The sequence below is a fragment of the Parambassis ranga genome, chromosome 22, assembly GCF_900634625.1.
Source record: "Parambassis ranga chromosome 22, fParRan2.1, whole genome shotgun sequence".
NCBI lineage: Eukaryota > Metazoa > Chordata > Actinopteri > Ambassidae > Parambassis > Parambassis ranga.
In genome coordinates, this window is record NC_041042.1 from 11,024,282 (window position 1) to 11,040,253 (window position 15,972).

The window sequence follows — 15,972 nt, forward strand, 5'->3', positions numbered from 1 at the left end:
TGTTTTCTCTGTGGAAAGTTTAGGCTACTTGTCAACAACAAGGCCTGAGAGAGGGGAACACACAGACAATAAACTATGGGAGGAAAGAGTAATGAAGCAAGGTGATACTAATGAGGGACCTGCAGCAGATTGCACAACCATCCAAACAATGACAGGAAGAGGCAGTACTAGCCTGTATGGTACCCTGAGCGCACCCCCACCCAGTTTGGACTAGCTAGTTCACTTCTTCACATCTTTATTATGATTAAAGATTTAACACACTATAGTGGGCTTCTGTAGAAAGTCCTATTTGGTAGGATACCTCACTCCCATCCTCAGGGAGGATACCTGAGGTTGACATACAGTACAAAAAAAAAGAGAAATCTGTTACTGCTCCAAGGAACTGTCACCAGATCAAATGTTTCCAGGATTCCTCTGGATAAAGGAATCAAGCTGTAAAATTGCCAAATTTAATTTTACTGATTGACATTGGACTCATGCCCTCAGTGATGTTATGCAACCTGGCACTGACTGTGGCCAATAAAATCCCTGTGAAGCTCAATCAAAATGCCAAAAAAGAGTAGTACACAGACTTTTAAAGTAGGTATAGACATGTCTAAATGCAATTTGTGGCTACATGCTGATCCTTTTCTCTTATCCATGCAAAGCATTGTCATTCAAGCCAGTAGAGGGCTGTATGCACTGATCATCGATTCAAAAGGCGGTCTCTCTTTACTACTGCTGTTTCCTGTAATTAGGGACAGACCATATCCTGCCTTCAAAGAGTATTATCTGGGTGATAAACTTTATAGACATGCATTGAGTCTACCTAAAGGGCAATAAAGATTTAATGACAGGATCAACATGAAAGGTAAAACCTGATTTCATGTAAGTTTTTAATTCTCATGCACCCAAAATGTTTTGGCCTGATTAGCTCAAGGCTTATTTGGAAGGCAGGCTGGTTCTCTGGTGCATAAATCTCAGTCTATTGTTGAACCTGGCACATGTTCTAAAAGGTTAATTACTACATACATCATAAAGTAGAAGTTGTAGAACAAAGGAGCTTTCAATCAAGCCATGCAGGTTTCATATCAAGACACACTGTCACTGGAGGAAGTCAAACCTGAGTCTGATGAGTTTTAACAGTTGAAAACCACAATACAGTACTAACAACATTCATCTTTTTTATTGCTTGATTTGGCTCCAGTGAGACTGAGCTGTAGGGCTTAAATTACAAAAAATGCTGACACTGTGGACGTGTGGACATACAGTAGGGACAACATCTTAGATATCTATGGGAGGATCTATTTGAAGTAGACACTGTTTAACAGCCTGTATGAGCCCACTGGGTGGAGGAGTGTGTGACTTCCAGTGATTGTAGTTAGGACATTTCCTGCATTTTTAAACAAATGCAGGAAATGTCTGGATTCACACGAATGTCCTTGGTACAGTACATCCATCCTTAAACACACAGGTGAGAAGGTAACACTATCATAAAGGGAGTCATGTGAAGACAAAGTACACATCCTTGTTTTTACATGGTGTATGGTTTAGTGAACACAAAACCTTATCTTGTACCCCAAAGGAGTGTGTTTTTGCCTACATACAAAAACAACATTCAAACCATTCTATGTCTATATAGGAACAGATTAGCATATAAGATAATAACATTACAACTATAAATAACAAAGTGAAGGTCAGCTGTACTCTTCTTGGCTACAGGCGAGCAAAGGTCAATGGTTCTTTCCCTGTTGCAGGTATTGTGTGTCTGTCCACAGCATCCATTTGTAATGGCAACATGTTCCTCTGACTCTGACCCCTGCATGTTTATGCATTGTGAGGCACCACAATTAAGGGAGTCTGCTAAATGCCTGAGGCCTACTCTGGCCGGAGACATCTGGAGAACCAGTCAAAACACTTCATTGTTTTCTATTTCAAAACGGAACTGGTCAGCGGGGGAGAAAGAAAGAGCCCATAACTGCTGCTAAACACAATTTCCGCCTTTAGTTTGTTCCCAAACAGGATACTGGAGCATGAATGTTAGTTTGAGACCCGTGCCACTTGTTCTTTGGCTACGAATGAACCACATGTTGGTCTCATTTTACCTTCAAACTCCCGGGGACCCTCTGGATATCAGCTAATTTGTTGATCTCTATGGCAATTATGTTGTGGATCTTTCTACTGCAGCTCATCCACAGCTTTGACGGTTTGTCAGGAGTTGAACATGAGACGCTGTGCACTTCTAAAGCCTGCCTCACCCTACATATGGAGAAGGTAACATTTGGAAGGGCCAAACAGAACTGTGAGGACAATGGAGGTTATCTGATGACAGTCAGAGACAGACAAGAAGAGGATGTGCTACTCTCGCTGCTCTCGCTGTCCCAAACACCACATCAGGACAATGTGCTGACATTTTGGATTGGATTAAAACTGCACAAGCAGGACTGTGTGCTACCTAACAAGGCTCTCAAAGGCTTTAAATGGGTATCTGGAGAGGAAGGCTCCCACTACTCCAACTGGAAAAAAGACCCTGTCCTCACATGTACATCTGAGAGATGTGTGATGGTTGATTACACTTCACCAGGACCGAATCGGATGAAGTGGACAACTGTACCTTGTAAACAAAGAGGTTATTATGTATGTAAGTTTTCTTTTAAAGGGATGTGCAACCCTTTGATTCTGCTGGGCCCTGGGGAAATAACATACACACCACCCTTTTCAAAAGAGCCACAAAAAGGTGAAATGAAGTTATTGCCACTCGCAACATATGCCAATATTTTGTGCAGTGACGAGCAGTCATACTACTCAGTGTGCATGGAGTTGGATGATACCTACAGCTGGACTAATCCTGGCCCCTTTTGCAAAATAGGAAATCAAAACTGTGAACTCAACAATGGCGGGTGTGAACACTTGTGCCAGCAGGACGGAGACAACGTTCAGTGTTTTTGCAAGAAAGGTTTTGATCTGGGGAAGGACGGATTCTCATGCAGGATAAAAAACATGTGCGGTCCTGACACCTGTGAGCATCAGTGTGTAATGGGGGTGTCAGGATATTTTTGCAAATGTCCAGCTGGGTTTGAGCTGAATGAAAACCAGCGCAACTGCTCTGACATTGATGAGTGCCAGTCACAGGCCTGTAATGACGATGTGTGTGTAAATACACATGGCAGTTACACATGTGTGTGTAAAGATGGTTATGAAATGACTGACGGCAAATGCAGGGGTGTGGATGAGTGCATGCAATCGAGATGTGAGCATGGCTGCTTGAACAATTTGGGATCCTTCTCCTGTTACTGCAATGAGGGCTTCACTTTGTCCAAAGATGGCCTCTCATGTGAGGACATCAATGAATGTATCAGTAATACCTGTTTTGATGACTTCATATGCGTCAATACTATGGGCAGCTTCTTGTGTACCTACCCAGAAGGCTTCTTTCCGGACATTGATGGATCAACTTATGCTCCGCATGTGACCAGCCAATCAGCTACATCGTTAGAGAAGGACACACTTGAAGACTTCACTGAGTCTTTAACCCGAACCACAGTGGAGCTCCAGCACCAGTCCCCACACACTGACGCACCACTACCAGACCTAGTAAACAACACAAACGGTCATAACAGTAACGCATCTTTGGTTTCAAATGTTGCCAACACAGTGAACTCAAGGGTGATAATCTGTGTCCTTGGTTCAGTCATCCCTCTGCTCCTGTTGGTGGCAGTGACTTTATTTATTGCACTATATCGATGCAGTCGCACCAAAAAAGAGGCCAAGAAAAACACCACTGCAGATGGCTACTGTTGGGTGTCTTCTGGTTTGGATCCACGTTTAGAGAAACTATATGAGTCCATCTTGACTGATGACCTATGACGTGATTGGGACAGAGAGACTGTACCAATTTATTAACATGTTTATTTATGTAATTTATGCTTATGCAACGTTTTGGTTAGGTTTGGGTTTGCTGTTATCATGAAAATACATATCAGAAAATGTTGAAATATGGTTTCTAAGTGCAAATATGTGTAAGATGAAGTCAAATGTGGAAATGTACATTTACCTTTTGATACCACAGGGCAGACATAGATTAAAAATTACAGTAAAAAAAACTACAAGGAGTAGCACACAATTGCTGTAGCTGGCTGATGTCCACCCAAAATGGAGCATAAAAAAATGAAAAAGGCATGGAATACCTTTCATGTGTACTTGTGTACATGTATGTACTGATGTGCTGCTGTAAATGTGTATAATGTAAATAAAATCTGTGTACATTAAAAAAATCTAATCTTAGTACATCATAACCCGTGCATATTAGTACATATATATTTATGTAGGGATGTTAAAAAAAATTCTTTCTCTCTGGAAAAAAACAGAAGTCTAACTTTATCTCACTTCCTTCCTGGTTCTGCTCCTGAGGGATTCCTGTTTCCGGAGTAGGTAGCCACAGACTCTGAAGTCCTCCGTTGACATTTTAACTCTCTTCTGCACACACGACAACATGGCCTGCTCGCAGCTGGCAGTGTTTGTGCCATTGAAGGTAAAGACAGTGACTGTTTTGATGATCTTTGTGTTGTATATCAGACGAGGGTTTGGGATAAAGCAGACTGGCATCTGTAGGCCTTTTTGTGCTGGAAGTGACTGTGTAACTGTTAACCAGGACAGAGTGGATTTTCAAACAGCTCAAGAAGCATGCCATGACAGGAATGGAGACCTTCTGATATTTCAGTCAGACACTGATGAGAACATCATTGAAATTTTGAGTCAAGGATTATCTGGAAACTTCTGGATAGGACTGCGTTTACCAACTGGCACTTGCAGTAACCTCTCGGCTCCACTGAGGGGCTATGAGTGGACCTCTGCTCACAAGGACAGGAGCTTCCCTCCATCCTTTAGCACCTGGAAGAACAGCGTCATACTCTGCTCTCCACACTGTGTGTCGCTTTCAAACAATCGAAAGTGGACAGAAAGACTGTGCTCAGAGAAAATTGATGGGTTTCTATGCAAGACAAAACACAAAGATGCATGTCAGGCACAAGAATTGTCAGATCCAGTGGTATACCAAAGCTCTAAAGGTTGTTCAACCGGTCCTTGTGAACACATATGCACAGATGTAAAGGGAGGCTACACATGCTCCTGTTCCAGTGGATACATGCCAGACAGCAGAGACCTGAGGCAGTGCGTGCTGCACTGTGCCCAAGAGAAATGTCCCGCGATGTGTGACAGAGACACTGAAAATTCATGCCATTGTCCTAATGGCTTTCTGTTGACAGAAAAGACTTGTGAGGACATAAATGAATGTGACATGGGTGAATGTGATCAAGAATGTAAGAACACTTTCGGAGGTTTCGTGTGCTCCTGTCAAGAAGGATTTGTGCTTAAAGATAAATACAAATGCGTTAAGGCAGAGGACAGTGAGGGTTTGGTCATACCAACTCCTGCTGAGGGATTTGTTAAAACAGCTGATAATAGCACACAGAAGGTCTCCTCTGCACCTGAGGGGGTTTTTCTCTGGATCTGGATTGTTGTTGTTGTAGTTGTGGTGGTGTTTATATTTCTTATTAGACTTTTTGTTGTGAAGCGTCAGAGGCGCAGAGAACAAAGTCCAAATCAACAGTCTACTGCTGCTGCTGCTCCCAGTGACAACATCAGGTGTTAAACAGTGACTGAGGTGTGTGTATCCTGTGCCGCTTCATGTGCTTTTTATCATTTTATATTATTACTATTCAGAGAACATTTGTAGGCTGGTTGTTCCTTTATCAGTGACTAAACTGATGACAGGTGAGAGATCATGCAGAAAATGTTGTGTTTTTCCAGTTTTGTGCAATACATACAAAACAATACTTTATTTGTTGTTATTATTTAACCAATGACAGAATACATTTTTATGTTTTCTGGACAGACATTTGACTGTTTGTGAGTTTGAATATAAAACTGCTAGAATTGAATTTTGAGACTCCGTGAAGTGATTTTATGTGTCATTTTGTGGTGATTTCTGTCTTGTGCTCTGAAATTAAAGTCTGAATGTACCCATTGACCTCTGTATGCTGTTGTTCCCATTATTCTCTCTCGTCTATTGCCATCTACTGTCCTGATGATCAAACTGCAGAAAAGTGGGGAAAGCACACACAACAGCACATATTTATTTTATTTATAAAAAAATCTGGTTTATTAACACTGACACTTGATAAGCTGATGACAGACATAAACGTTCTGCAAGTGAATGAGTATTTTCACAGAATTAACTCAAAATTTGTTCAAAGATAATTAGTTATAGCCCCAAAAAATGAACTATTTCTAACATTTTTATAGTTGGAAATATCAGCCACAATTATTATGGACTTTGGAAGAAACGACAACCAGGTCATTCTGAACCAGGTCTATTGTACCATCCTCCTCGTGTTTTTTGATCTCTTTTCTGTGGACTTTTCCCAGCATGTGCAGATATTTTTGAAAATAACATACTGAAGGAAACAAGTGTTTTATCGCTATATTATAGGGTTTCCTATAGCTGCAGTAATAAGTTACATTGAGATATTTTACTTATATTTATTAGTATTTGGATTATTTGGACAACATAATTGTCCACTGTGGGATGACGCATACTAAGCTCCCACGAATAAAGAACCAGTGATCTCTTCAAGCTGTGGGAGGAACTTACTCAGGACTGAGGCTGCCTCTTATCTGGTTTATTACATTGGTCTAAATATAAATTTCCTCTGCTCCCCCAGAAAAGAAACAGAAGATAATACTGCTGTAAAACAGTAATGCTGTCACCCCTGAAAGAGTCTGTGAATGAACAAAGACTATACATATCTTCTATAACATTATTGGTTGTGTGCAACATAAATCTGACTGCTGTTGATGATAATATGCCCAGGTCTGTACTCCTTGCAGCGTTGCATTTTCACCCTGGATTTAGTCTTCTGTTAGCACAAAAAAATGAGTATTAAAATGGATTCAGGTCAGGTGATTAGGTTGGTCTCCTTAAGGAAAAACCAGCTCTGCGCTGTAGTAATATTAATCCACAGTTGGATTTGTAAATGACTGTAAGCCTGGGCGTTTAGTTTGCTTGCTTCACTCTGTAAACGCCTGACATAGACAAACTGACAAGCCTGTTTTAACAGCCTGTACATGGACTTCACTGTTGCAGGCTGCTGTGTGACCTTTGTGTATGCTCTCTTAGAAAACACTGTGAGTGTTTGTGTGTGTGTGTGTGTCAGAGACAGAGAGATTAAGACAGAGCAAACTGTGAAATAGTAGTACAGTGTTGATAAGACTGGGTTTTACAAACCTAACCTGGATAACACTGGTTCTAACTAACATAACCTCCCCTCTGTGCCCCTGTGATTTTAATCAGCCAATCAAAGCATGAGGAGTTCACTGGTTTGAAAGGAGAAGCAAAAAAAGGGAAATAGGGAAATAATGTGTCTTTGCATATGTGGCAGACAACATCTAGAGAACAAATTGTGCAGTTTTCCCCCAGAGTATTGCATTATTGGTTTTGACTGCTATTGTTTTTCAAATTTGTATAAGAATTAAGCTAGTTCATTATATTGGTCTTTAAATAGTTGAATAACTTCAATCATTTCAGATTAACACTGTGCAATAATGTTACTGTTGCATAAATAAAACACAATTGAGAATTGTTATTTTGCTAACTATAACATGTATTGTGATTAGTAGAAAATCAGTTTGCATGATGAAATCATGAATGATGAAATTTTTTGAGGCGATGAGGCCTCTGCGCCACATTTAACTCTGGGTGTATTATATCCTGAGTAAAGCCTGACGGGCAGCGGTGTTTTCAAGTAGGTTGAATAAAATCTACCCGTTTCAACATATCTACCGGTCTCTGGTTTAAATGAATTATAATATCTCGAGTATTTGATCAGTACATATCGGTGTGGGTAATATGTATGATAATATAGTTCTGAAAGTCAACCTGCAAGGTAAACTAGAGGGGAAAATACACATTCACATTGACGTCAGCGACGCAGCAAACGTAAATACAGCAAGGGGGCGGGCTCAAGTCACGTCATCCAATCAGAAAGTAGGCGGCAGCCCACCGTGGCGCTCTATTGGGTTAAAGTTTGTACCCTTGCTTGCTCATATAAATAATAACAACCAAAATCTGGGCTAGCATGTGGAGAGAATTCCAGTCAGAGAAGAAGTAGCTGTTTTCACAAACGTTTAACACGACCTGTTAGCTGAACAGTATCTGTTAGCTGTGTTAGCTAAGTGAAGACACTCTGGAAGGTTCAAATTAGCAGCATTATGTCGGTCGACAGTGTGTTTAGGACCCGGTCTCTCGGTGTGGCCGCCGAGGGTCTTCCTGACCAGTACGCCGACGGCAAAGCAGCGAAAGTCTGGCAGCTGTACATCGGAGACACGCGGAGTAGGACGCAGGAGTACAAAAGCTGGGTGGTGTCTCTACTGAAAGAGCATGGAGTGCGGAAAGTGCTCGACGTAGCCTGCGGAACAGGGTAATGTTAGGCCGACTCAGCACTTTTGCCTTCGCACGTTTTAAAGGTGGCTCAGCTGTGGCTCATCGAATTCCCCTCACGATATACATACACTCGGATATCAGCAAACGCAACCAAACTAAGCCTATTTTTTATACTAGTTATTAAAATATGAAACTAAACTAAAATCTTTGATTCGCCCTTGTTCCTATAACCAAAAATACTTTTTGGTGTTTCAGAGGGATCATACTTTCATGTAATATGATACTATTCTTAAATCTAAAGTGAAATCTACTCCTACTGGCACGATAGATTGATAAAACGTGCTGATCTAAACTGGGCTCTGCCTTTCAGGTTTCTGAGGTGTGACCATTGTGCAAGTAGAGAAGGATCAAAGCAATCTCATTGTGCAAGAAGTGAATTATTTTCCACCATTTTTGTGCTTCTTAGAGTTACGGGCTAATCAAAAAAAATAATATAAGATTTAGTCATGTTCAGATAATCCTTTATGTAACAGTATTGGTATAATTGCCTGTTTTGTTTCATAATTAATAAGTTAGAGAGTCTCCTAGGATAATCAGGCTAGTTTGACTTTCGTGGAATTTCAACTTGCTGACCCTTTAAACACTGGACAAAATCCGGATTAGGCCACAGAATGATGAATGAAAGTGCAGAGTTGCACCAGCGTCTGTGCAACTTCCAGCCTCCAGCAGTGGTCTGGGACTGACACTGTGAGTTTACACATGTTGATTAAATGTGATTTCATGTTCAAAGTAAGAAAGCTGACATTAGCTGTGGTGACATCAGGAAGATGAATATGTGTTTGGTGAGCTGGCCTTGGGTGGTCACAGGGAGTTTTGACTGGTACCCTGCAGTCTGTTTACCTCCCCTGATAGTCTATCTGTGGAAGGGGCAGCTGCAAGGCCATTTGCTGAACTGAAGCAACAACATGACTGTAACCTGTCTGCCTGGCCCCTCTGTTGACTTCAGTTATTGCTATTATACAGAAATTATGCAATGTCATTTATTTTATAATTTATTTGTTCATTCAGTTTAGTACAACTGATTTCTTGTTGCTGATAAATGTTACAGATAATACGTCTTTAGGTCAATACTAAGTCATGCACATATTAGAGACACTGTAAATCTCCATGTCCAACAAAGTACAAGTATGAAGTCAAGCAGCAGACACTGGCTTTGACCCCATTCCATAGTAGGGGTGTTCCTCAGTAGCGTGGTCATCTGAGGCGACGTAAACACATTCACAGTGGAATAAAATTACAAATGGGTCTCTATTTTTGGCGGTGTGTGCCTGTGGTGCCGAGCTTTCCAGCTCTTCTTCAACTTACACAAGAAGCTGCAGGTCATAGAGACTTCCTTCTCTTTTTTTGTGCAGCCTTAAGATGTATGTTTCAGGTGAACCAGAAGTGCAGCGTTAACATGAAGTGTGAGGCCTCCTAATTAGTTCTCTCATAGGTGATGTTTGTCTAGGTGTTTACTTTTTGCTGTTGCATATTATCCTACAGTTACCTAGTTTTTGTTAATGATTGCAGTGTGTCTGTCCCTGTGTGTTGGATGGCTGGTTACAGAGGTTATCTACCCATGAAAAACACCTGTCTGTTTCCCTTGTGTAGCTCATCAGAATCTTACCAGCAGGGTATGTGAGGTCAGATGGTCGCTTTCTGTACTCAGAGAACACTTGAATTTTTTGCTTTGCAGGGTTGACTCCATTATGCTGGTGGAGGAGGGGTTTAATATGGTGAGCGTAGATGCCAGTGACAAAATGCTCAAGTATGCCTTGAAGGCCAGATGGGAGAGAAGAAAAGAGCCTGCTTTCGACCAATGGGGTAAGACATATTTCTTTTTAAAATAATTGTCATGTTTAATTGTTTAAAACACTTTGATCACTGTGGTATATAAACTCTCTTGCACTTCTGATTCTTCTCTGGTTGTTTCTTTTCTCAGTGATTGAAGAGGCCAACTGGCTGACATTAGCAGAAGACATTCAAAAACCAGGACCGGGGTTTGATGCTGTCATCTGCCTCGGCAACTCGTTTGCTCATTTACCAGACTTTAAAGGTACTTGAAGGATAACAAAATGGGACCCCAAACTTACTTCAACAACTGACTAAGCGAGTGAAAACCACCAATTATCCCATGATTTGTTTATATAAGCAAATTCTAAATTATTTAAACTCTAAATTCCTTTAAAGACACCTAGAAAGCAGGTCTGTTTTCAAAGTATGTCGTTCATAGTAAATTCTGGACAATCCTGCTGTTCCTTGTAGGGGACCAAAGTGACCAGAAGTTGGCCCTTCAGAACATTGCCAGTATGGTCAGGCCAGGTGGGATCCTCATCATCGACCACCGCAACTATGACTACATACTGGAGACTGGACGGGCGCCGCAAGGCAAAAACATCTACTACAAGGTACTGTAGCTCAGCGGTCCCCAACCTTTTTTGCACCACGGACCGGTATCATGTAAAACAATACTTTCACGGACCGGCACAGAAAAAAAAGTGCATAAAGAGACAACTTACTCTTATGCTTAATTAGTGGGAGCCTTTGAGCTTTCTCAGCAATGAGGCGGTCCCATCTGGGGATAATGGGAGACATGACACCCGAAGTGTGTTTCTTATGTCCAGTCCACTCCGTAATTTTGTTTTGGCCGTCATTAATTGCTTCAGTCGTTCTTGTTCATGTTTTCTTCCATGGCTTGTCTTTTAATGCAGGGTGCTCGGTCTCGCAGTTTTGAAGGCTTCGTTGCCTCATTTGCGAGTCTGTCGCCACATATCACTCAGAGCGGACTTGGTGTGTGAGAATCACCTGTTGCAATAAATCCGTATTTTAAATAGGACTCCTGATATAGTCTTTTAAATGCGGGTTTCTTTTTCTTTGAAGGGGTAGGCTCCTCTTCTTCTGTCTCCTCGTTAGGCCTTTTCCCCTTTCCGAAGAAGCTCTCCAAAGACGTTTGTTTTTTATTTATTTTTGCTGCTTGTGGGCTTAATTTTGGGGCCGTATCCCGTGACCGAGACAAGCGTCTGGGCAGGTGCTTAAAGGCACAAGCGGATGAATGTGATCGATTTATAAATGAAACAGCTTTCAGACTCAGATAATGAAAAATATATGTTTTGCTCAGTCTTTCTGTGCGGCCCGGTACCAAATGACCCACGGACCGGTACCGGTCCCCGGCCCGGTGGTTGGGGACCACTGCTGTAGCTCAAGTGATGCTTGAGATACTATGCCCATTTAGAGCAGGGGTCATCAACTACAGTTGTCCAATGGCCAGAATTGTTCTTGGCAGACACTATGAGGGCCAGATGCAAATACATATAATGTAATATATTATAGTTTGATACATTTTCCCATAGATTTGTTACCTGTACAGCGGCAAGCCACTAGGGGGCGATTGTGATATTTAGGCTTCATTTTTGTGAGGCTGTCAAGCTTTTGTGGGGCTGCTATTTTCTTACCACACCTGGGTGAGAGTGATGTCGCAGAGAACATGAAGAAATTTAGCTGAGGGAATATATCTCCCTTAATCCACCTGTCTGATCTCCAACTGTGAGGTTGGTGGTTCAATCCCACCCTGGCCCATCCTAACTAGGCTAATCCTGTAAATCAGTCATATTTAATGGGCTAGATGGAAAGCCAGTTGATGTTTAGGGATTTAAATAGATTTTCATACCTCCCTGAGGCACTTAAGTGTTATTCTTTTATATTAGTAGTTGTCTTAATTGTATTTCTAGAATTTTTTTTCAGCCTATACAATGATGTAGGATTCAGTTTAGAGTGAGTCTCGTAGAAAAGTGAAACTCATTGTTTTTGTATTGCCTGAGATAAATTCAAAGAGGAATAAGGCGCTCTGAATGGCACACAGGAGCCTCTTTTTAATCTTAACTTTCCTCACAATCTGCTTTGTAAAAAGTATGGAGTCAGACAGTATTGTTTATGAATGGATTATTTATGCCATCCCTAGCAGCAGCTGATTTTAAGTCCTAAATCTCTATGCAGAGCCTGCCGGATATTGTGAGATTTTCACTGAAACTGGTGCAGAAAAACAGAAGGAAATGTGCATGAAATTGTTGGCTGAAGAATGAACCAGAAATTCAGAGTAAAAAGCCCTTTGGCAAAATGAAGAAATGTGACTAAAATCACAAGTTAACATCAGCTGTGCACAACACAATTCTTCTTTTACCTACCCACACTTTTGGTTCAGCCTTTTCAAGTAAACAACCAGACCTACATTTCCCTATGTAGTCTGGCAGAAGCTCAAATATAATTGAGACACAACAGCAGGTGCCCACTGCAGTGAGCCATATTTGTTTTAAGTTATTTTCCTCAAAAACAAGTTCCCTATTCTTTAATCCAGCCAAAGCAGGAGCTATCCAGCTGGAAGGCCTAAACATAAATTCCAAGTCAACAGTCGCACGTTAGAGCGAAATCCACTTCTGATGCCTTTGTAATCCAACAGTCTGCTGCTGCACCAGCACTGCTGGAAACCAGACCAATGTAGATACCTCGTGTTTTGGTTCACTCACCTCTAATCTCTGTCACATTACCTAAAAGTCATTTATGTTTGTGTGTGTGTGTTACAGAGCGACCTAACTCAAGACATCTCCACCTCTGTGCTGTGGGTCAACAGTAAGCCACATATGATCACTCTGGACTACACCATCCATGTGCCACAGGCCACCTATCAGAATCTCCCTGAAGTCAGGTAGCTTCTGTCTTCAGATGCTTACGTGACATTTGTGCATTTATTCTCACAGTCTGGGGTGTTTTATAAACTCCCGGTAAAACATTGTCCTATAGTTAAGACTAATGGATAACATCCACCCATAATAACAAAACTAAACGTCATACAGCCCACACCATCTAACATCTAACCCGCATCTGTTCTCTGTTGTCCAGTAAATTCCGCCTGTCTTACTATCCTCACTGCCTGGAGAGCTTCAAAGGTTTACTGAAGGAGGCCTTCTATGGCAAAATGGAGCACAGCGTGTACGGAGATTTCAAGACATATGTGCCAGGCCAGACCGAAGCCCCGTGCTACTTCATTCACGTGTGTAAGAAGACAGGCTGAGAGAACTGCCTTCATACCTACACACACAAAATAACCGTCTGTGTCTGTAAGTCTCAGATCGCTCTCACAATCTTCCAGATTTGGGTAAAAATTCTCTTTGAATATGTTTTTAAAAGATTTTAGGACCCTGCAGTGGCCGAGTACAGTACACAAGCATAGGCAAGCATAGCAGCAATGTTTCATTTATAATTTTAATACATTGAACTATAAAATATTTGAGGTACACATGATCACAATTGATGATAACATAGTTTTTGTTTTTTTACAATTTTTCTTTTATAAAGATATATTCATAATGTATAGGACCACTATTTTGCCCAGATCTGGTGGTTTTCCTGATGTGCTCTGTGCTGTCCTGGTTTCATGCCTTTCATAACCACACAAATGTTTTTGAAATGGTGCTGTACATTAGTTTTAAGTTAATCACATGGGTCTTAAAAACACAGATGGAGTATCTGTGGCTTTAATTATCATAGTCTATGTGTTTTTCAAACTGGAAAAAACGGATCCACTTGTGGCCTACTGCCGTTCTTTAGGTTGAAGCAAATCATTGACAGTTGCTCCGAGACAGCAGTCTACATAGTTATTCAGTAGCCTGATATTTTTTTTATTTTGATTCTGTTCAGAGGAAATCCTGCATAATTTAAATAAGCCCAGAGAGCAGCTAGTCTTTTAAAAGGTTCTGCTTCCTGTTTGGCTCAGAACATGGGATGAAACAGGAAGTCTGCTTACTCAGATCAAGAGTGCTCTGCCTTAAAATGTCCTCGACCACCTGATCCCTGTCAGCTCCAGAGCTAAATGACCTCTGACCTCTCTAAAGCTAGGGAACAAACAATCTTGTTGAAGATTTTCATATGTAAACAGGCAGACTGTAGTAATCCAGACTTTGTTTTGCTGAGCTGTTTTTTTCTTTTTGTATTTTTCAGTTAATTTACTTTGTCTAAACCAACAGACAGCCTTGAAATGTTGAGGAATGCCATAAATACAACTGGCCAGCAACGAGAATCAGACAACTTATAGTAGGCAACACAAACCGAATCATTGTGTGAGAAAAAGAACAACACGTGGCAATAAGCCGGGTTTAACATAAAGTTTTATTAAATACAATTATTACAACCAACCAAAGATGCTTCCTTCATCTTTAAATTTGTTTAAAAAGAAGGAAAACTTGAATTTGAATGTCCTTCACTGTTGCTGCAGGGTGCAGTAACAGAGTAAACCCAAATGAGAGGAACTCAACGGAAGAATCATTTTTTTGGTTATATTATTCAGCTCCAAAAACATTTTGCTTCAAAAGCAAATGCAAAATGTCATTTTCTCTTGAATGAGAAATGAGCTCCACGACTGTGTCTGCTGTTTGCTTAAACAGGACCTCATGGTGCATTCAAATGTAGAACAAAATGTGCGGTACACAAGTTTGCAATTAACAGAATGGCTGAATGTTTGAGTAAATACTGAGATAAAATTATGTCAGCAGTCTTATGTTGCCTCTTTTAAGAAAATGTGTAAAACATTTTATAAAGTTCGACTATATGATTATTGAAATTCTTTTGCATGAAATAAAAATGTTTGAAATAAGCGCTCTGTTGTGTACGTGCTGTGCTGGTGTTTGAGTTAAATGATGTTTTATCAGTTACGATCTGGTGACAGGAGAAGCAGCTGAGTTGTGTTTATAAAAACAGACTGTGAGTACTTGTGTTGATTTATCATTTGTCAGATTTCACTCAGGTATAAAAGTGTTTGACAAGTGGTAGCCAAGGAACTGTGCCCATAACCAGTATTTGACAATGTTGGCAGAGAGCTGTGTACCAAGATGACAGATGAGATGGATCACAGCGCCTAAACCAATCCATCACAGGATTGTCTTTTTGTTTTAATATGTATTTAAGTTAAGACTTCTTTGGCTCATACAGCCCTATGTCTAATCAGCATGGCACTGCTTTTCACAGTGGATCATCGAGCGTTGCTAATGTTATACCACATTTCATATCACAACTCACAAATGGACATCTTAAAAAAAGTGGTGTGGTGTGAGGAGGCGGAAGGATATAGATGTAATGTAGTTCACACTAAGAGCCAAACGGCTCCATCCTTTGATTTTCACCCAGGGAATTACTTTCATGTAAACGCTCAAGTTGGCAGTGTTACAAATGTGCCAGAATTCTGATTGGCTGTTATCGCCCAATCAGATAGTAAGCATGAGAGTGAAAGGCTTATTGGACGTCTTTGGCGCTCTGAAGACGTCTTTTGAACGTCCACAAAAGACGTCTTCAGAGCGTCAGGTCTCTGCTGAAACATGTGTGACTAAGATTGAATGAGGAAGTCAGTCAGCCTTTCTGCTCTGTAAAGGCGGAGGAGAACTCGGCTCCTGACCAGGTTATGCTCACAGATTGACCCTGAACTTGAGTTATTCTTCCTCAGGGTTGAGATACCTTCCTTTCTAAAGCTA

At 40.9% G+C, this 15,972-nt stretch overlaps 3 protein-coding genes across 3 annotated transcripts; all 3 read left to right on the forward strand.

The window, feature by feature from the left end:
* The first annotated feature begins 1,998 nt into the window (after positions 1-1,998).
* Positions 1,999-3,866, forward strand: cd93 (CD93 molecule). The gene has a single exon (XM_028396454.1). It carries the CDS (start codon positions 2,134-2,136, stop codon positions 3,844-3,846), a length of 1,713 nt encoding a protein of 570 aa, XP_028252255.1. The 5' UTR covers positions 1,999-2,133; the 3' UTR covers positions 3,847-3,866.
* Positions 3,867-4,434: 568 nt separating this feature from the next.
* LOC114428117 (endosialin-like) lies at positions 4,435-6,007 on the forward strand. Its single transcript, XM_028396455.1, has one exon. The coding sequence runs from the start codon at positions 4,472-4,474 to the stop codon at positions 5,627-5,629; it is 1,158 nt and encodes a 385-aa protein (XP_028252256.1). The 5' UTR covers positions 4,435-4,471; the 3' UTR covers positions 5,630-6,007.
* A 2,073-nt stretch (positions 6,008-8,080) lies between these two features.
* Positions 8,081-14,150, forward strand: gnmt (glycine N-methyltransferase). Its single transcript, XM_028395803.1, has 6 exons — positions 8,081-8,456; positions 10,155-10,282; positions 10,401-10,514; positions 10,724-10,866; positions 13,036-13,157; positions 13,352-14,150. The coding sequence occupies exons 1-6, from the start codon at positions 8,248-8,250 to the stop codon at positions 13,521-13,523; spliced, it is 888 nt and encodes a 295-aa protein (XP_028251604.1). The 5' UTR covers positions 8,081-8,247; the 3' UTR covers positions 13,524-14,150.
* The last annotated feature ends 1,822 nt before the right edge of the window (positions 14,151-15,972 follow it).

Excerpts from the sequence above, each read along its gene's own strand:
- cd93 (XM_028396454.1), top strand. The coding sequence starts at position 2,134 with ATGGCAATTATGTTGTGGATCTTTCTACTGCAGCTCATCCACAGCTTT.
- LOC114428117 (XM_028396455.1), top strand. The coding sequence starts at position 4,472 with ATGGCCTGCTCGCAGCTGGCAGTGTTTGTGCCATTGAAGGTAAAGACA.
- gnmt (XM_028395803.1), top strand. The coding sequence starts at position 8,248 with ATGTCGGTCGACAGTGTGTTTAGGACCCGGTCTCTCGGTGTGGCCGCC. Across the intron at positions 10,515-10,723 it reads TCATTTACCAGACTTTAAAG|GGGACCAAAGTGACCAGAAG; the intron begins GTACTTGAAGGA and ends TGTTCCTTGTAG. Across the intron at positions 13,158-13,351 it reads CAGAATCTCCCTGAAGTCAG|TAAATTCCGCCTGTCTTACT; the intron begins GTAGCTTCTGTC and ends TCTGTTGTCCAG.